Source organism: Sminthopsis crassicaudata, chromosome 1 (genome assembly GCF_048593235.1).
Source record: "Sminthopsis crassicaudata isolate SCR6 chromosome 1, ASM4859323v1, whole genome shotgun sequence".
Classification (NCBI taxonomy): domain Eukaryota; kingdom Metazoa; phylum Chordata; class Mammalia; order Dasyuromorphia; family Dasyuridae; genus Sminthopsis; species Sminthopsis crassicaudata.
Window position 1 is genome coordinate 54,828,630 of NC_133617.1, and position 20,988 is coordinate 54,849,617.

General features: G+C 37.6%; 1 protein-coding gene across 7 annotated transcripts in view; it reads left to right on the forward strand.

Annotated features, from left to right (window-relative positions):
• Positions 1-20,988, forward strand: part of SPPL2B (signal peptide peptidase like 2B) — a 46,763-nt gene that overhangs the window by 16,345 nt on the left and 9,430 nt on the right. For all 7 annotated transcript variants that reach the window (XM_074304130.1, XM_074304172.1, XM_074304123.1 and 4 more), the window contains exons 3-13: positions 2,460-2,642; positions 4,206-4,295; positions 5,328-5,467; positions 8,598-8,740; positions 9,603-9,699; positions 10,829-10,945; positions 14,149-14,230; positions 15,985-16,059; positions 16,154-16,216; positions 17,437-17,536; positions 19,402-19,479. In XM_074304130.1, coding sequence (XP_074160231.1) covers positions 2,460-2,642; positions 4,206-4,295; positions 5,328-5,467; positions 8,598-8,740; positions 9,603-9,699; positions 10,829-10,945; positions 14,149-14,230; positions 15,985-16,059; positions 16,154-16,216; positions 17,437-17,536; positions 19,402-19,479 — 1,168 coding nt within the window. The remainder of the gene's footprint in view (positions 1-2,459; positions 2,643-4,205; positions 4,296-5,327; positions 5,468-8,597; positions 8,741-9,602; positions 9,700-10,828; positions 10,946-14,148; positions 14,231-15,984; positions 16,060-16,153; positions 16,217-17,436; positions 17,537-19,401; positions 19,480-20,988) is intronic.

Consider the following 20,988-nt stretch of genomic DNA (forward strand, 5'->3'; position numbering starts at 1 on the left):
TTTCCAAGTATACTTATCCATACTTAACCTTTCTGCTGACTTCCAGTCTCACATCTCCAACTACTTAATGAACATCTCAAACTAGAAGTCCTGGAGACATCTTAAATGTAACATGTCCAAAATTAAGCTCATTATCTTTTCCCACAAACCCTCTTCTTTTAAACTTCCTTGTTACTACTGAGGGGACACCATCTTCAACTCTTCACTCTCACTATATCTCTCCTTCTTCCCTTCCCCCCATTTCCAATTTGTTGCCTGTTCATTTTACCTTTGCAGCATCTTTTGGAAGCTCTCATTTTTCTCTGATATTTCCATTCTGGCACAGGCTCATATCACCACATGCTATTTGTTTATGCTATTTGTTTTGTCTGTCATCTCAGTTGAACTCTGTCATTGAATGGTTGTAAATGTAAATATGCAGGAGGGTTGGAGTTGGAGGGATTGGATAGTAGTTAAAAGAGGATCTAGGCTACTGTAATTTTGTCCCGGTCACCTTGCACCCTCACTAAGTCTGCTTAGTAGTTGTGTTTTAAGAGTAGGTAGAAGACCTACCTTGGTACAGGGAATACAGTGGTCTCACAGTGTGTCTAACTCGGCCATTGAGTGACAAAGCCAGAAACTGTATCTAGAAATTTTTTTCAACTCCAAGACCCTTAACTTTTTTTATATCATGCTTAATATCCAGAAGGTGGAAAGAATAGAGAAAGAAGATAGGGAGGTGAGTTAAGAAACTATTATAATAGATAATGAGAAAACTAAATTGGAAGTGACTGTGTAGAGTAGAAAGAAGGACTACAAATGATCTCATTACTTCCTTGCTTAAGTCTTCAGTATTTTACTAGTAGTAAAATATAAATTCTTAACATATTTCTGGCCTAGTTTTATCCTCTCATTCCCATTCTCGCCCTGCTTTAATGCATTTTTCATTTTAGCCAAACCAGACAAGTTGAGTGGTAGTCCTATAGATGTCTTTACATGGGGTTGATAATTTGGGAGTGATATTCTACATAGTGGGTAACTTGTGACTCACTTCCTAGAGACCATTAGTATGCTCTTAACAGCTCTTGAAAGAGGTTGGAGTGGTATGCATTCATGGTTCAGAGTTGGGAGCCCAACTTTGATTGTGACTGTACTCCAAGCCCACTGTGATATGACTTCCCCTTTGAGGGTCTCAAGTTCTTCTCGTTAAATGGGGTTGTTTGTCTAGATGCTTTTACAGCTTGACATTTCTGTTTTAGTTTCTGTTTTTCCCTCCTTGCTTCTGCTTCCCTTCTCCCGCAAACTAAAGATTATCTTTATGAAGTTTGAAAGAAATAAAAGTTTATGCTGAATAAAAATAAATCCTTCTTAACACAGTAGGTAGTAAATACTGCATTCATTATCCCAAGAGGTGGTAGACACTGAAATAGAATCAGAGGCATAATATTGGTTTCAGTGGAATGAGGCAGTTCTTGCATCCCCTTTTCCAATTAATTATCAAATCCAGAACATTTTCCTGCTGTGATATCTTTTGCATCCATCTCCTTTTTACTCCTTCTACCTTAACTTTAATTTATGCTCTCATTATTTCTCATTTGCAGTGCCACAAGTTGCTTCATTGCTTCCCGTTTCCCCTTTTTGATTTCTCCTTTACACTGTTGACTGTACCATCAATGACTCGCCATTGCTTACTGATTGAAATGCAAAAAAAGATACGCTGTTCCAATCCCTCCATTCCTGGTCTTGCTAGTTTCCTTCATGCATTTTATATTTAAGCCAAAGTAGTTTGCTTACTGTTCATTAACAGTGCTCTGTCGTTATATCTTCCATGCTCAGAACAGCTTATTATTCCAATTCTGTCTTCACCTTTTGCCAATTTCCATCTGATGATATTCTTCCTTTCTTTCAAGACCAGGTCTCAGTAATATTTCTTCCATGGAACTTCCCTGCTTATCCCACCCTTTATCTAAAAATAATACCCCTCACTCTTTGAATCTCATATGCAATACAGCATTTAGCACATTCTAGTTGTATTTCTGTCTTCCTACTAGATGTTAAGTCCCTTGAAGGCAGGGTTGTATCATTTTTCATTTTCAGATTCCAGGTTTCCAGCCCAGGAACCTTGCTTACAGTGGATACTTAATATATGTTTGTTGAGTTGAATCTCCAGATAGAGACAGAAGCTTATACAAATAATTTAAAATTGGGAATGAAGCTAAAATGATTCTTTAATTCATTGAGCAAACTTTTAAGTGTCTATTATATACAAAGCACAGTGCTAAACATAAGTAGATCTAGATCATTATGATACAATCTCTGTCCCCTCTTTTAGAGAATTCCTTTCCCCTTAATGAGAAAAAGGTATAAAGGAGTTTATTTATTTCAGGAAACTATAGGTCAGCCATTTCCAATATAAATTTTTATTTTGTGGTTTTGGCTATGTTACAGAAACAGACTCATTAACACCTTTTTCTTTTCAGTCTTTGTTACAGCTTCAAAATCAAACATCATCTGTCTTATGTTCTCAATCTGATGTTCCCCATGGGGGATTTAACAACCGAATCCCTATGGTGTTGCGTGGAAACTGCACCTTCTATGAGAAAGTGAAACTGGCCCAGATGAATGGGGCAAGAGGGCTGCTAGTAGTTAGCAAAGAAAAACTGGTATGAAAAATTTCCTTACTAATATAATGCTAAAATGCTAAAAAATTGTTGTCATTTATTTAAACTGTTGATATGGGGGGAAGAACTTTTTCTCTGAAGTTATTCGTTCCTTAGTTTTTCACAATTTGATTAAACTTTTTATTCTTGGTCAGATAAATCTGCTTAGAGCAAAAATTCCCAAACTGAACTTCATGGGGATTTGTGGATAGATTTCAGGAGGAATTTGAAAGGGAAAAACAAATTGCATAATTTTTGACATAATTTGGTTCCTTTGTGTATTCCCATGTGTTTTATTTTATGTGTTAAGAACATTATTCTGAAAAAAGTGACCTTAGGTTTCACTAGACTGCAAAAGGGTTCAGTGATGCAAAAAAAGGTTAAAGATCCTTGGTTTAGAATGTCTAATTAGCAGTTTTCCTTCACTGAGGTAGGTTAACTACTATCATAGAAATACTGTTAAAGAACAAGGATTCTTCTCAAATTAGTGGAATGGGTAATCTGTCACATGCTGATAATGAATAGAGTTACTTTGGCCAGAAGTGTTTCTATCATTGCTTTTCATAGCATCTGAAATTCCGTCATTAGCTTTGGCTGTTGGAAAACTTTTAGGCTTCTGAGTGTCCCTTTAGAAGAGCCTACTTCAATGTAGAAGGGAAGGGACTGAATCTTTTGCATCATTATCAGCCTCATTGAGGCTTGACTAGCAGTGAATGAGTTAGGAAAAAGATCCTTTGGGAAGGGCCCTAGGATAGACAGGGGTAGCAGATGATTGGACCAACCATTCTCCACAACTTTCCTAAGGGGCATCCATAGTCTCCATACACCTTAGAGAAGGAGTTGTTGCCAGGAAGATGCTTGGGTATATCTATGTTGGATACTGTAATTATCTAGGGCAGAAACTGCTCTGAGCAAATAAGGGGAGAACATGTAGGGCTGATTGCAAGGCAGCCTGCTTTCTTCTGTCCAGACTACACAAGAACTCTGGGTTCTTTAATGTCTATATTATTTCCCTTGTCAGTGCTGCTTAACATTTTTGATATTTGCACACAAAACAAAAGAATTCAGTTTTATGAATGGATGGAAAAACTTGTATTGAAAAATCTTTACTATGCACCAAGCATTGGGCTTAAAAATCCAAGGTAAAGGTCATCCCTGACTTCCAGAACTTAATATATAAAAGGGAGGACAACACACAGATTGAGGAGTGCTGGCCAAGGAGAGATTATTGTCCCTTTCCCTCTTTTCAGGATGAGTGGTTCAGTTGCTTTGTTCATGGTGTATGTTTCTAGACCTGGAAAAGAGAATGGGATGCATAATAGAGAAAGGAAAGAGTATGCACAGGAGAGTTGATGAGGCTGGCCAGAGCCAGAAGTGAAGTGAAGCATAGTAGCTGAAGCTTTCTGGAGAAGTGATCTGGGAAAGGCAGGTACTATCCAGAGCATTTGGGTCCCATGGCAAAACTTTTTCCAAGACAGTTGGTATGATTGGGAAAGAGATGGCCAGAGTAATTTCTCTGTGTGTTTTTTTTTGTTGTTGTTGTTGTTGTTGTTTTTTGGTACCCAGGTCCCTCCAGGAGGCAACAAGACTCAGTATGATGAGATTGGTATTCCTGTGGCCCTCCTCAGCTATAGAGACATGCTTGACATTTGCAAGGTAGGCATTCAGCATCGGGATCCTTATGTTTCTATCCAGGTTGTCTTGAAATTCTCTGTATAGAGAAGTACAGAAGTGTTTAAAGTAGGGATGTGAGTATCCTCAGAAAATAAAGTCATGCAGAGCAACAGTTTCTCATTGCTTTCAGTCCAGCTGGTTGGCTCCTAATGTGTTAAAAGTAAAAGGCTTACTCAGAAGCATGTACTGACATCATTGCTGCAGCAAAGCTATTGAAATGCTAGACTACAGACATTGCGGCCACCCAAGACTACCTCAGTGTTCTACTCCACATTATTTTCTATTCTGAAATGCAGCTGTTTAGAGAAAAGAATCAAAGCAACAGTGAAATCTAAGTTCTTCAATAAGTCCTTGCTCTCATCTATAACTTAAGAATTTGTTTCAGGAGCTGGAAAGATTTCTGCCATTCTGAGAAATAATCTGGAGGCCTTTCAGGCAGAAAATAGGATCTATTTTTTTGAGTTCCCTAATCCAAAAGAAAAAAGGTGATAGTTTAATCTTCAAGATTTCACTGCCTTTTGAAATCATTGTGGCAGTAACAGCAGTGTTGTAATGAGTTGTGAAAGACTTGGCTACAGTGGTCAAAATAATGATCTATGACAATTCCAAAGGAATTAATGATGAAAAATTCTGTCTATCTCCAAAAGGAGAATTGATGAACCTTGAGTGAATTTTGAAGTATAATTTTCTTACTTTCTTTTTCTTGCATTATAGAAATATATTTTGCATGATTTCCCATGTATAATTGATCTCATTTTGCTTGCCTTTTCAGTGTGTGTGTGGCGGTGGGGAGATGAGAGGGAGGGAAAGGGAGAGAATTTGGAATTCAAAATTTTAAAAATAAAGGAATGTTCTAAACAAATAAAATTTGAAAAAAAATTTTGTTATTGTTGAAAACAAGGTACTTTAGGTGCCTCCTTTGCAAGCAGGTTAATAAACTGAAGGATAAGTTCATTTAGGACATGAGGAGAAAATTCACATTGACATTGAACTCTAATGTCTTCTCTGAGACAGACTTTTGGTCATTCAGTGAGAGTGGCAATGTACGCCCCTAAGGAGCCTGTCCTTGATTACAACATGGTCATCATCTTCATCATGGCTGTGGGGACAGTTGCAGTTGGAGGCTACTGGGCAGGAAGCCAGGATGTGAAGAAGTGAGTATTCTGAATATGTAGACGGCCTGTTCCTGGGGAGGCCCAGCTCTTACTGGTCCTAGAATTCGTGAGCCAGTTGTAACAGCCATGTTTTTATAGATATTTTTTCAGGCAAAACCTGAAGAAATCAGAATATTCTCTACTCTCTCTGGCTGAGGGAGACTGGGAGCTTCAGAAGAATATTTCATTTATCCAAAAGTTAATCTGCCTTGCACTTAACTCAAATTTTGCTGAATATAAGCAACTTCTAGTAACCTGGATCTATACCAATCCTGCTCTTGAAACTAAGAGGAAGAAGCTTAAAGAACCCTAGGCTCAGATCCTGCCGTGTGATCTTGAGAAAGTCATTCCACCTCTGTAGACTTCAGTTTTTTCATCTGTAAAATAAGGAAGTATCTCGAAGTTTGGATCCAAAGTTAATTTGTGTGGGCTTGGGTAATGATAATGAAACTACTAAACCCAAGGCTTGTGTTTCTTTTTGAGAGAGTGAAGTGCCATAATAATGTTCATTTTTTATGTTTTTAAAGCCTGGAATAGTATGGCATAATGGAATAAGGCAAGCAAACCCCTAGAAGAGCTAGGTTTGAATACTAACTCTTAATGCTTTAACTGTGCAACCTCAGGCAAGTAAGTTCTCTCTGACTTTCTGTTATTTTGTCTGTAAAAATGCATGTAGTTGATTTTTTTTTTTTTTTTTTTTAGTATCTGAGTGCATTTTATATTGTTAATTGCCAGGCTTAGCTTATTTAAAGCTTTATTATTCCTTATTTATTTATTATTCCTTAAATCTATGCCAAACTTTTGTTATATTAATTTTCTGCTTCTTGGAGTTAGTTTGAGCTTCTATATATTTCCTTTTACATTTTAAGTTTGTTGGCAAGATGTCACATGTCATTTCTTTTGAAAGTATTTTACTTACTGAGTGGTATCCTATCTTTCTTCATTCCTTGAAGACTGCTTTCACAAAAATTAAAAGTGCATGTTATACTGTGTCTAGATTTCTTATCCTCCTTTAGCTTAAACCTAAGTTGTAGTGGTCACTTTTCCAGGGTTCCAATTTTTCCATTCGAACAACTAGTTTTTCCATGTTAGTGAGAATTAGATCTAGAATAATTCTCATTTTTGTTTATTCTACTTTTTGAAGGATGAAACTATCACTTAAGCAGATCATGAATTTATTAGTTGCTGTGCTATTGTCAGGAACTCTGCTGGATAGCTGGATAATTGACATCCCCCATCACTATTGCATGCTTCTGTATCAGGCTTGTGATCGATTTCCCAAATTTCTTAACTGTTCTTTCTATCTGAGTGACCTAATACTCCAGTGATAAAAATACCTTCTATCTCTCTATTTCTATCTATTATCTTAAACCAAATATTTTTCATCATACTTTCCTCTCTTTTTAATATACAGTACTAATGGGGCAGCTAGATGACACAGTGGATAGAGCACTGGCCCAGATGTCCAGAAGACCTGAGTTCAGATGCAGCTTCAATGCTTGCAACTTAACTAGCTGTGTGACCCTGGGCTAACCACTTAATCTCATTGCCTCACAAAAGAAAAAAGTAAAAAATATACACATACATACACACAGTACTACTCTCCTTCTTTAACCTTTCCTCTCACAGACTTCCCTTTCTTGGTTCTTTTGCATAAGGTACATTGCATCCAGAGCCAGTCATGGGTTTCATAGGTGTTTTACTACTTACTACTTTTCTTGTATTTTGTTGTGAATTTTTGGGTCCCTCACGGCTTCTTTGTGGCCACTCCTTATTATACTTAACTTATATATACATAAGCAATCTTCTCTGCCCTATCCCATTGCGCACGCGCACACACACACACTCACTCTCACTCTCTCTCTCTCTCTCTCTCTGTCTATCTCAAACCTTTTTAGCTCAGGATATTTGATTAGATTTTTAAGACACTGGACAAATATATTATTTTCATCTTTTTTTTTTTTTTTTTTTTTTTAACGCCTACAATTCTGTCTTCTGACCAGGAATTTGTCAAACCTATATTGTAAGCCAGGATACAGAATTACAAATCACCTTCTCAGATATTACCATCTTCACTATTTATTTGCTTCCTGAATTAAATTTTCCTTTCTGCTTCCTTTGCCTTCAGTGAATAACAATAGGGGAAATATAACCTATGGTCTCTATGGTCTATGGTGTCTTGCCCAAGAATTCATCTTCATAGATAGATTCTTTCCACTTGTGCCCTTTAATGCCCTTATGATAACTTCTTTTTTTCTGTTATATCATTCTTGGGAAGACAAGCAACTTCTTTATGAATTCCAACTCTTTAGGAAGAACTCGGAATCTACATATGAGCTCTAATCATACAGTTGTACTTTTTCTTTGTGTAATACAGCCCTATCATCCTGAAAAGACTCAAAACTTTTCAAGACTTATCCTTCAAGATTCAGATCAATTTGCTAGTGTTTTCCCTCCCAGAACTACCTTATATTCATTTTGCTATGTTAGACATTTTGTATCTCCTGTTAGAATATAAGCTCCCTGAGGGCAAGGATTGTTTCATTTTTGCCTTTGTATCACTAGTGCTTAGCACAATGCTAGTTAAGTACTAATAGATTAATTTCACTTCTGAAGTCTCCAATTCCTCTTCCTTCTTGGAGGTTCTTAATGTCTCTTTGAAGGAGCTTCCTGTTAGGAATCCTTTCATGTTGGTATAGACTCTGTCTTGATGATGGAAGGACAGTTTATCCGGTAGTAAGTACATATTGGCTATCCTGGAGTATTCTCTTCTTTGAGTCAGGGAAAGGAAAACTAATAGTTTTCATAACTGAAGCTATGAAAAATTTTCCCCTCCATGTTAATTTCCCCCTGCTCATGGCATTTCTTCTGCTAAAGTTATGAAGCTTTTGAATAGTGTATACACTAGAAGTTTACCATTCCCAGGGATTTTTTTTCTCATAGCAACCTTGTGTATATAATATGAATATTATTTCTCCAGTTTTGCAAATGAAATAACCTCCATATAGTGATGCATTTGCCCAAGGTTTACACAGCTTGATGTTGTCCATGCTGGCTTTTGAGCTGATTCTGAATCCAGGGCTTTTTAAATCAGGCCATACTTGATTGAGTATGAACTCTCTTTTTTTAGGAGGTCCATGAAACACAAGCGTGATGATGGGGCAGAAAAACATGATGATGAGACAGTGGATGTAACTCCCATAATGATTGGGGTGTTTGTGGTGATGTGCTGTTCCATGTTGGTCTTATTGTATTACTTCTATGATCACCTGGGTATGTATCCAGTGACTATCCTTGTTTCTTTTAGCCATTTAAGCCTCCAAGTTAGATCTTAAGATATCTTGTCAGCATCTTGAAGAGAGTAGCACCTTTTCCCACTGCCATTTCCCCAAAAAGGTGTGATCATATTAAACCTTCCTACCTTCCTATCCTTATGTTGGACACCTTGAACTAAGACCACCTAGTAATACAAAATATAGTAGATGAATCAGAGCCCTGAATAAATGTTGCTTCACCAGTGTTCTTCTGTCTCCTTCCCTCTCCTGAATCAGGATAAACTATTCAAATAGATAAAATCTCTGGTTTTCATTAGCTAGCCTATGATGGAGCTACAAATTAATTATATAAAAATGAATAAATAAAACACTTCCCATTATGTATGTCATCTTGGGGTGGCTGGGTTGTCCTTTGATATGAAACTGATCAGACAGTTCCTCAGGATCCATGATAATAATTGTATCCACCTCCAAACAGAGAACTGATAAATATATTGAGACATATTTTTACTTTATTTCTTCTTGGTTTTTGTTTGTTTGTTTATTTTTTCCCAGCATCTTGATGTGGAAATAAGTTTTGTATGACTTTACATGTATAATTGATATTGCTTGCCTTCCCAAGAGGTAGGGGGAGGGAAGGATTATAACTCAAGTTTAAAAAAATAATAATAAAACTTTTTACATGTGATTGAGAAATATTTAATGAAAAATAAAAATATATTTTTAAAAATACATTTTTAAAAAAAAGAAATGAAACTGATCAGTAGATTAGCCTGTGCTTATAATGCTAATAGTATAATTCCTTTTCTAGATACATGTTTTTTAGAGTGGCTACATGTGCCTATTTTTCTCTCTTTCAGTATATGTGATAATAACTGTATTCTGCCTGGCATCATCCACTAGCCTCTATAGCTGTCTTTCTCCCTGTATAAAAAGACTCCCATTTGGAAAATGCAGGTAAGAAAATTTAACTGTCTCCAAAGTAGTAAGCCCCCATTCCCCAAAATGGGTTTGATATACTACTTCTATAGGAATAAGTCCAAACTTGTTGTCAAGCAAGGCACTTCCTAATCTATCTGCAATTTAGCTTTCCAGCTTTATTTGCTACAGTTATTTTTCCCATATCAGAATCCTCCACTTCAACCAAGTCAGCCTTTTACTTTCTGAGTTTGCCATGAAACTCTCTGCTTGCTTAGTTTGCCTGTCATTCATTCAGCTCTTAGAATTTATTGTATTATTTCATGTGTAAATCTTTTATTTCTCCAATTAAATGGTAAGCTCCATAAGGATAGGGACAGTGTTTTAAATACATTCCTTGTATCTCTTGTAGTGCCTGCCTACCATATATAGTAGGTACTAAGTGAGCATTTATTAGTTGATGTGGAGGTGGGCCCAAGAGATGAACTTCTAGATTGAGCCCTACTGAATAGTGAGCCAATTCTGTCTGCCATACATTCATAAGAAAAAGAATAGAAGGAGAAAGAACTCTAGTTGGGAAAAATAAAACTAGCACACAAAGCATTTTGAGAATAATGTAGTCATAGAACACAAGAACTTTCGAGTTGAAAAGAGACATTAGAAGTCACCTAATGGAAGAATCTCTTATAGTAACTTGTCAAATGGATCGTCCAGCCTTTGCAAATTCTTTTAGTGACAAGGAGCTCACTACCTACCCACGTGGAAGAGGATTACCAAGACAGCCTGTTTCTTTGTTGGGCATTTTTGATTATTAGAAAGTTATCACATTGAGCTGAAAAATAGCTCTCTTTAACTTCATACTGCTTCTCATTTTTCTTCTGAAGGTAAACAGAATAAATGTTATCTCACTTCTGTGTGAAAACTCTTGAGATAGTTAAAGTAATCACATCCAAAATCACACAATCACATAAGTGGCAGAGGGTAGAGATAGCTAGCCTCCAAACACAGCAGGATTTAAGAATAGGAATCATTGAGAAAGGTACTTGGAGAGGATAGGTCTCAACTCATAATGTCAGCAAAACTCCATGATAATTAAGATGTAATTTGACCCCATTCCCTATGATTCATTTTGGTTATTATATTCTTTCTGGTATGATTTCCTTTCCAGGGTTCCAGATAATAATTTACCTTATTTTCACAAGCGCCCACGAGTTCGGATGTTGATCCTGGCAGTGTTTTGTATCACAGTCAGTATAATTTGGGGAATTTTCCGAAATGAAGATCAGTAAGTCCAGATTTTCCCTTCCCTCTCTCTGCCTCTCTCTGTCTGTCTGTCTGTCTGTCTGTCTGTCTCTCTCTCTCTCTCTCTCTCTCTCTCTCTCTCTCTCTCTCTCTCACTCTCTCTCTCACACACACACACACACACACACACACACACACACACACTCTCTCTCTCTCTCTCTCTCTCACAAGGCTAGCTATTGATTTTGGGAAGCTAGTTGTCCTTAGGACCCTACTGCCCTCTGTCTCCTATACAGGCTTCAGACCTCATCTGTGCTTTGTCCTTAGGCGCTCCCAGACTCACTGCCTCATCTGAACCTCCCTAGAGGTGATGAGCCGATGAGGCTGGGAGCCACTTGGGTTTCACTGTTATTAAAAACCCTATTAAAAACCTTGCCTTTTCAGTTTCATGAAAATGATTTCAGTGATGTTGGCATCAAAGCTACAATCTAGGCACATCTGATAGGAATGTCTGGGCAGTGCCTTCTTTGCTTTTAATTGCATCTAATTTCAGTCCAGTTTGAAACAAGTCAAGCAGGTTTATCTGGTTGCTGCATGAATTGAGATTAAAATCTGGGGAGACAATCCCATAAAAACTCCACTTCTGCTGCTGCTGGAGTACCTTAATCCTCATGGTCTCTGATTCCAGTTTGATTCTACCCCTTGGCCTGTGAAGGGTGGGAAGAGGAATCCCTTTGCTAGTAGTTTGCCAAGCTCATTGATCTTTCCCTGGGTGAATTGATTCTACAAGAAAAAAACTAGTGATTTCTTATGGAAAATTTTGAATTCTTCGGATAGGGTACTGTGTGTTCAGCACTGAGCTAGAAGTCTCAGGATCAACAGGAATGGGAAGAGAACAGGCTAGTTTGTTTCTAGGGCCACTGTGTAGTCCTGCTATCAGTGACACCATCTGCTATTTTCTTAGGAACTTTTTTCTCAAGTTGTTGAAGATTTTTGGCATTTATGTATTTTGAAACTTTAGCAGAACTGGCAGAAGGAAAAACTAAAAGTATTTTGAAAATGCTTTTTTACACAGAAAAGATTATTCCCATTACTTCCCAGCCAGAATAGGATATTCCCTAATAGCAAGTAAGATGAACTTTTATTCACTCACTAGGGTCCTGTAGGACCCTAGACAGGCCCCTTCATTTCTGGAAATAAGGGACTTGGACTAGAGAGTCACTAAGGACCCTTTTATTCTAAATTCTACCATCTTACAATCTTTCTTTGGTATTCATTTTCTGCCTCTGGTCCTGGAATATAGTTTCTTATACTTTATACTGTAATAAAGACATATAAACACAAAGAGTAGGAATTTATAAACATGATACAGTTGACTTCTGCTTGGCACACAGGAGAAACTGGGTCCTCTTGATCTCTTGAACCAAAACTTCCTGTAATTCCTACTCCAGTTCTCTAATGTCCTCTAAACTGTGAGCTCTCAGAGGGTTGAGAATCTTCTTCAAAGTTGCTGTTTTCTAATGCAGAGCACACGGAAGGCACTCAATAAGTGTTTGTTGTATTGTCTGGCATTTTAATATAAACCAGAATTTCTAAAATCATAGAAATTTAGAGTTAAACCCCTTTATTGTGCACATGGAGAAAATATATGTAATACTCAGCATGAAGAATCACGGAATTATGGGAAATGTGGGAGGAAACTCAGAAGTTTTATAGTCCAATTCCTATGCTGGAACACATATCCTGTACACAGTGACCCTAACAAATGGCTATCAGGTCTTCTCTTCAATGATAGATACTTTGCTATCATCCAGAATGGAACACTATATTTGGACAACTATTTGTAAAAATGGTTTTCCTTATGTTAAACTGAAACCTGGTTCCACTTTTCCAAGTCTAATTTGTGTGATACATTATATCTCTTCAAATATTTAAAGATATTGCCAAGTTGAGTCTTACTTCTCCAGGGTAGATATCCCCAGTTCCTTTGACTAAACTGCTTGAGGACAGGTAGGCTTTAGGAGTTTGTCAGAAGGAATTAGGGCAACAGAGCAGGAGGCATCTTGCCCTTACTTTCCTGTGTGACTTCTGCAGCTGGTGAACTCTTAGAACGCTTGGGCAGGTATGTCCAGGTGGGCTGAGGCAAATTGCACAGGAATTCTTGTGGTTTTAATGATAAATCTTTCAAGGCCATTTTAATTAAAAAGGTTAAAAGTTTTATAGGAATGAACATCTTCATTGGAGAATACTTACTTGCAAACTCTTGACCAAGGCAGTAACAGAGAATGTCATATGTTAAGCTGTAGTAAAAAAAACAACAACAACAACAACAAAAAACCAAACCTGCATACTAATGGAAAGAGCAATGTCCTTAGACATGGAAAGCTTGAAGTCATTTAGCAGACTCTCCCAGCCCAAGTTTCATCACTTTCAAAATGGAAATAATGATACTTAGATGCTACATTCATTCAGACATACCTCAGAAAAGGGAATTTTAAAAATCAAAAGCAATAATGCCTAGAAAATGTTTTGTAACTGTAGAGGTCTGTATAAATATGAGTTGTCATTTTGTGATAGGTTTTTTAAAGTGCTTTAAAAGTTCCAAAGAGCTGTGGCTTTGTTTCTGTGGATCTTCTTTGTGCTAGAACAGATTAGAATTCTCCATCCCTTGAGTGTATGGTTTTCTAAAATTATTGTGGCCATAAAAATACTCATTATTTAATGATGGCGAGTCTTCTCCAAACTTGACCTGGCTAGTCTTTGCACTTTAGACATAAACTGGCCAGGCCTGCTCCCAAATCCTTCCTAGTTTGGTAGAAATCAGCAAGAGTATAGGTTTTGTTGCATTACCTGCAAAGCCAAGGGTCTTCTCCATATTGTGATGAAGCATTATAAGAAGACTTTAGCAGAAGATTGAATATAGGTTTAAACAAATAGTCTCTATGATAAATGAAAATTTAACTTAGTTAACTCAGTGGTAATATATATTACTTTATACTTTGTACTATATAATCAGGCCACATTTGATTCTCGTAGCACCTGTATAAGATAAGTAAGTATTCTCTATATTTTACAGATAAGGAAGCTGAGTCATCAAGAATTTAGATGAGTCACACAGCTAATGGCTGAGATTTGGATCTTTCTAACTTCTAGACCAGTGCTGTTTCCACTTGACTTTGGGGCTGTGACATGCCTAACTCAGAACCTCTGTTTCAGGGTAGTGATATTAGTGCTTTTATTTTCTAGGTGGGCCTGGGTGCTTCAGGATGCTTTGGGAATTGCCTTCTGCCTTTACATGTTAAAAACCATTCGCCTGCCAACTTTCAAGGTATGGGAATTTGAAGATGACTAGTGGGATGGGTTAGAATTCAGCTTCCATAGGAAAATTGTGATTGTTAGAATGGAGATAATCTTTCAAAGTGGGCATGTTTTTCAAACAGTTGTCATCCATTTTATGTTGACACTTCGTCCATTTAGCCTACTTTTTCCCTTTTTTTCCTTCTTTATCGGACTTGTGGGAGAAGAATGTCTCCAGAGAATAATTGCAGTTCTATGCATCCTTGTTTCCACCAGTGAGGCATAATCATTGTTGCCTATACCTATCATCTCTGTTAAGAGAGGCTAATTAATTACTTTGGGAGGTCATTTAGGATTTTGGCTTATTTCTTCATCCTCCTTTTGACCAACCTACCCCATTATGGAAAAATGAAAACTCTAGCCAGTATTACTTCTTAAGAGCAGATTTTGGAAGATTTGCCTGAAGAAAAAGGATGAAATGCAGCTCAACACTATGCTTGGGCATTTTCTGTAGTTTTCAGTTATTTAAGCTGGCTCCGCCTGATTTGGTCTAGCAGTAGTAGTAGACAAGTGGCCTTGATGGAGCTATTTTAAGTATTTAATTAATTTGATTATTTAAGTATTATTTAGCCTTCAAACTTCACCTCCTCTGCTAAGCCTTTCATGGTTATCCCTGCCTGAAGTACTGTCTCTCCTTTGAACTATTGTTATACTTCATAATTGTACTACTTTGGGCAAATAAAGCAAAGACAACATTGTGTATGGAAAGTAAATGGATCTGGGAGTCAAAAAAGGCCACAGTTCAGAGCTTGCTTTCTACCCTTCACTAGCACTGTGACAAGAGACAATTCAACTTCATGTTCTGAAATACAGTTTTCTCTCTTCAGTGGAGATAATTCTGCCTTGCTTCTCTCTTGTAGAGCTTTGTAAGGATTTAGTGAGTTTATATATGTGAAGTGTGTTGTAAAGGACTATATGAAATGTAAATTGATATTAGAAATGTAAAAAATCAGTGTTCTTTCTTTTTCTGGAGAACAAAAGAAATTTTCAAAAAGAACTAGAGAAAAAAAATCTACTGTCAAAAAAAGCAAAGTCAGCTCTCTTATAAAAACCTGCAGCTAAAATTTCACAGAAAATGTATCTTAGTTACTTGGCCCATTTTGATTTTTTTTCTTTATTTAGAACTTGGAAAGTGTTTTTTCTTCCCCTAAGCTAAGCCCCAAACTCAAGATGTTTGAAAGCAGACATACACTTAGTAGGGTAGATTCTCCAGTCATTTTCTATTCATTGAAGCTTTTATTGAGGGGGTTTAACTTTGAATTGAAACCTGAGATGGAAAATTTTGATCCAAAAGGTTTTTTTTTTTTTTTTTTTTTTTAAAGCTAAAAGTGAGTTTGTATTTGTAGTCTGTATGCATGTTTTAGTATACATGGTGTTTTTTGTTACCGTTTTTTTATTTTAAAAATAATCTAGAATCTAGAGTGCAACATCAGGAGTTGACCCCCTCCTTCCTGCTCTGACGTTTACTTGAGGCTCAACTGGCCTTAGTGGCTTAAGGGAAAAAGAGAAGGAACTGAGCACTAATAAAGAAAGGGTGAGAGCTTTCAGTAGAGCTGGTTTGAAAGCAGCTTCTGGCTTAGTGTTAGTACTTTACAGAATTCCTCTAGCTTACATAATATCTTTAGATTGTCAAAATTCATACAGTATGATTTGGTGTAGGCAAAAAATTTAAGAGCTTTTTTTCCCCATTTCAATGACTGATTTTTTTTTTTTTTTCTTTCCTAGGCTTGTACTTTGCTTCTGTTAGTGCTTTTCATCTATGATGTATTTTTTGTATTCATCACGCCCTTTCTGACAAAGGTAGGATTGTTCTGGCTGTTTTGTCAACTGAACAGAGCAAAACTTATCCCAGAATTCCTGAATAGTTAAGTTTCCCATTTCCTTTTTTCTTTAGAGTGGGAACAGCATAATGGTGGAAGTGGCTGCTGGCCCTTCGGATTCTACCACTCACGAAAAGGTATTTCTTTAGTAGCTTCAAGATACAAGGTGAATTTATTACTCTTAACCTCTGAATGCTTTCATCTCCAGAGAGGGTTAAACTACAAAGAGCTACTTGAATAGGAGCTCACAAATTGTGCCAACATTTATGGTGACATCAAAGGCTCCTATCCCATGCCAAACCTGTGAAGAAGGTATGTATGTGGGCAAGATGTGGGAAAGTGAGAGGAGACTGGGCACATATGCATGTGTTTGACAGCCGGAAAAGGACCAAGGTGGGCCAGTTCTGGATGATAGACCACCTCCCCCCAAGACTAAGCCCAAAGGGAAGAGAAAAATAACATATAATATGGGTACTAAACACAGGTATAGGAAAGTCTAAAGAAATAGGTCTGGGGAAGGGAACAGAGATATATATACATTTTCCTTGAAGATTTTCCCAGCTCTCTCCCTCTCAAATTTTCTGGTTTTTTTATTTGATTTTGGTTTTTTAAGGCTGTTGCATTACTTCATAGATTAAACATGATTTTATGAGCAAATTCAAATTGTATGTAACATTTGAGGAATAACTATAGTATAGTGGAAAGAGCTCTGGTCTTAGAAGACCTGAGTTCAAATTCAGACTCTTACCATTCTGGGTTTGAGATTGAAAATGAAGGGGTTGGACTAAAAGGTTTCCACTGTCTCTTCCATTGCTAACAAGCTGTGATTTGTGTTCCTGAGTTAAAGTAACTTTGGGTGGTAACAACAACAACCAAAAAAAAAAAAAAAAAATCAAACAAACAAAAACACCCAAAAACTCAAACAAATAAGTGTATGTATGTGTTCCATTTTCCCCAAACCATGGTTTCAGAATTTCCAGAAATTTTCATATTTTCTGTTCAGTCTGGCAATATTCCCTTAAGGATGGCTTGATTTGATAATAGTTCCCCCCGAAATGGACCCCTGACAAACTTAACGAGTATCATCACCATTGTTTTTGTGACTAATGCCAAAAGGGGTTTTGTGCTTCAATATGAAACTTTATTCCTTCTGTTGTGACAGGAAACTGTTTTCTTTGAGGTTGAGAAACTGTCAAACCTACAATTTGTTAGGAAAAGACATGCTAGCTTCTAATTTCCCCATAAGTTGTTCGATGTTTATAGAATTGTCATGAGAAAAAGGTACATGTTTTCATGGCTTTGATTATAAATGTAAGATTTTACACTAAAAACATGTTATTTCTTCCCCTCTTTTTAGCTCCCCATGGTGCTGAAGGTCCCAAGATTAAACTCTTCACCATTAGCACTCTGTGACAGGCCATTTTCTCTATTAGGCTTTGGAGATATCTTAGTGCCAGGTATTTCAGTTACTAAGCTTGCAGGTTAATGAGCTAAAATAGAATGTGGTACAGTGGATTTTAATCAGAGGACCTGAGTTTAAATCCCAGCTCTGCTTCTTATTAATGTGCCCTTATGGCAAGTCACTTCTGTAGACCTCTAGCTTCCCCATCTCTAAGATGGGGGTCTGATTAAACATATCTTCAAGGTCCTTTCCACCTCTTAAGAAAGAATTGATTGAAGCCTCTCATGCTATGCTAGGCACTGTGAGGGAAGATGAAGCTTAAGACATAGTCCCTGTCCTCAAGGAGTTCACAATCCAGTTTGGGAAACAAAACATATTCTTGAAACAATCAGCAAAATGTTACTTAAGTGCTAAATTGTGTGCTGCATACCAGAGCTGTTATAGGAGTTCAAGAGAGAGAGGATCGATGAGGCCATTGCATTTCAAGAGCCTCCCACCCAAGGCTTTCTGTGATCTGGCTCCAAACTGTCTTTTAGCCTTCTCTTCCTCTATCCTGCTGGAATCTTCTGTGTCCTTTACATTAGTTTCTTCCTAGTCACTCAAGCGCATCTCTTTTTCCTTTTCTCACGCTTACTTTTTGCTTCTCCAGATCTTCCTTAGCCTTCAAATTATCTTAGCTCAAATCTCGCCTCCTTTGCTAAGCCTTTCATGGTTACCCCTGCCTGAAGTACTCTGTCCCTCCCTTGAACTGCTATGACACTTCATAATTATACTACTTTGGGCAAATAAAGCACATACTACTTCAGGGCTTCTGTGGTTTTGACCTGCCACCTGATTACTTTTTGATGCCTTCCCAACTCCCCAAGATAGGGACAGTGTCTTGATCCCATTCGTGTCCCTACAGTGGATAGCACAGTGCCTTGCATGAAACATACCCAGGATCTGGTTTTCTTTGCTTGCTTTCTTCATGCATGCATGCATGGCGAGCAGTAGGGGGTGATACCCCCAAGGGGCCAGAGCTCTTGTTGTGGGTGTTCAGAGAATTTGTGAAAAGTCTCTTTGCCATGGTGGCTATTCTGCCTGCCTGAGTTTTTATGAAACTTTACTTACCCCACTGGGATAATTTCAATTATGATTTTGTGAATTATTGCAATTTACGGAGTACTTGATCCATAAATACTCCACAAATGGTTTATGCATCATGTTAGAGCCCTTCTGGTTCTTTTGATAGTTATTTTACTATGGAAAGATGTGGACAAGAATCACACAGAGAGAAGATTCATGGTTGGGTTATAATATGCACCAGTAGAGGAAACACCCACACCAGTGAGATCTTTGCTCTGCTGAAATATAATGTGGAACCACTAATGTGACAACTTGGTTCATTTTCTCACTTGGATTGTTTAAAATTCCGTTGTGGGTTCACATATTTAAAATTGATAGTCTTATATATAGGCTGTTAGAGTTGGAAGAGACTTGAAGTTGTGACAGAATTTACCAAGTAGGAGTCAGGAATTGTGGGACCTAATCCTCAGAAACTCCTTTCCAACCATTAAAACCACTTTAAAAGGGAAGGACTTCCTTTGAGAGGTAGTAGTCTACCCTCACTGAAGGGTTTTCAGTATAGACTGAGGAACTACTTGATGGAAATGTAGGGAGTATAGCTATTCAAGTATGGCTGGATTGGCTGTTCTCTTGAGGTCTTTTCCAACTGAAACCTGTAGTTCTCTGGGTTTCATTTTCTTTGTTTTGTACAGTGAGAAGGTGGGATGAATTTGATGAGTATTAAGAGGGCTTTACATCTTGAATATCATTTGATTCTAAACCTTTTGGAAATGTGTTAGAACAGGGAGTAAATACAATAGTTTGCTAAATTTTCACAAGGGAATGTAAAAATAATTAATTTTCTTTCTTTTCCAGGATTATTAGTAGCATATTGTCACAGATTTGACATCCAGGTGCAATCCTCTAGAGTCTACTTTGTAGCCTGTACCATAGGTAGGTACAAAGGAAGTATTTATTAATCTGTCTTGTAGTAGATCTACAGACAACTAGGCTATATAGTTCTGTGATCAGTGTGTATAAATCTTGGAAACAAAATGCAACTCAGTTATTTTATATATTTTGACTTTAAAGACCCTATGTTATCTCCAAAATTTTAACTTTGGGGTGGTAGGTCTATGATAAAATCTTAGTCTATTTTTCTCTTCTTCATTTTATGTTTGGTGGCTATGGTGTTACCTACTAAGAACATTTCCTGAAAACAAACTTTTTAACCTGAAAAGTAGCTGCTTTATTTTCTACACAAGGTCAGAAAATCACATGTGTGACATAATTTCTTTCTCATTCTTGTTTGGGTGCCCCAAATAAAAGAATCAAAATGAAGTTTAATCCTGGCTCTGTCCCTTACTATTATTAAACATGGCCTTGAACCAGTCATTGCTGACTGGTTCTCCTTAGCATGAGGGGTTTGTACTAGATGATCTCCAAAGTCCCTTGTCCTCTCTGGTAGGCTCTATGGGGTCCACAGGGAGGGGACTGCTGAGGAGTAGACAGAGATGAGCCTGATCTTGGTGGTCTCTTTGAAGAAAATGGGAAGAAAGGAAGAAGGAATTCAGTCACTTTTCAGTCGTGTCTGACTCTTTGTGACCCAATTGGGGTTTCTGTGGCAAAGAGACTGCAGCGGTTTGCCCTTTCCCTAGCTCATTTTACAGATGAGGAAACTGAGATGGACAGAAATTTAGTGACTTGCCCAGGGTCTCACAGCTATTAATGTCTGAGGTCACATTTGAACTCCAGGGAGACAAGTCTCCCTGATTTCAAATCCAGTGCGCTGTGCACTATGGCGCCCCCTTAGGAAAGGGTGGTTATTAGTTAGACAGGAATTAGAAGAGCATGCATTGGTTTGACTAGAGTGCAGAGTACCTTTTGGGAAGGGAGTAGCAAGGTTTCAGGTCTTGAAAGTTAAAGGAATTATAGAAAATAGATGTGGAGATTTTTGAGCAGGTCAGATGATAGGCTAAAAGTTTTAGGAAGATGAGACTGATAGCACCCATTGAAGGAAGGAGGAGCTGGTGGCAGACAGACCAGTTAGAATGCTGTTGCAGGCATGAAATGGAAAGCATCTGATAGGGTGGTGGGCAGTGAAAGTGGAAAGGAAGAAACAGGAAAGACTACAAAGGAGAAAGATGGCAAAATGTTGTGGCTGGATGACCAGAAATAGGGGATGTCAGCAGTTAAAGTAGCACATTAGGACCAATGAGTGATACCTGTGAACTTAAGTCTGGATGATATCATTTAGCATATGCAAAAGCTAGTGGGGCCAGATGAAGATTTGAAATAGTAGGAAGGGAGTAACATGGGCTTTCTCTGTGGAGCTGTGTTAGCATTAGGATGCATTTAGCCCATCACTTTAGGAAATATTAAAATGTATTCCCTCAAATCTTTTTACTTCCATTAAGTACCTAGATGTATTTATATCTATGTACTAGATGCTAAGAAGAAGAT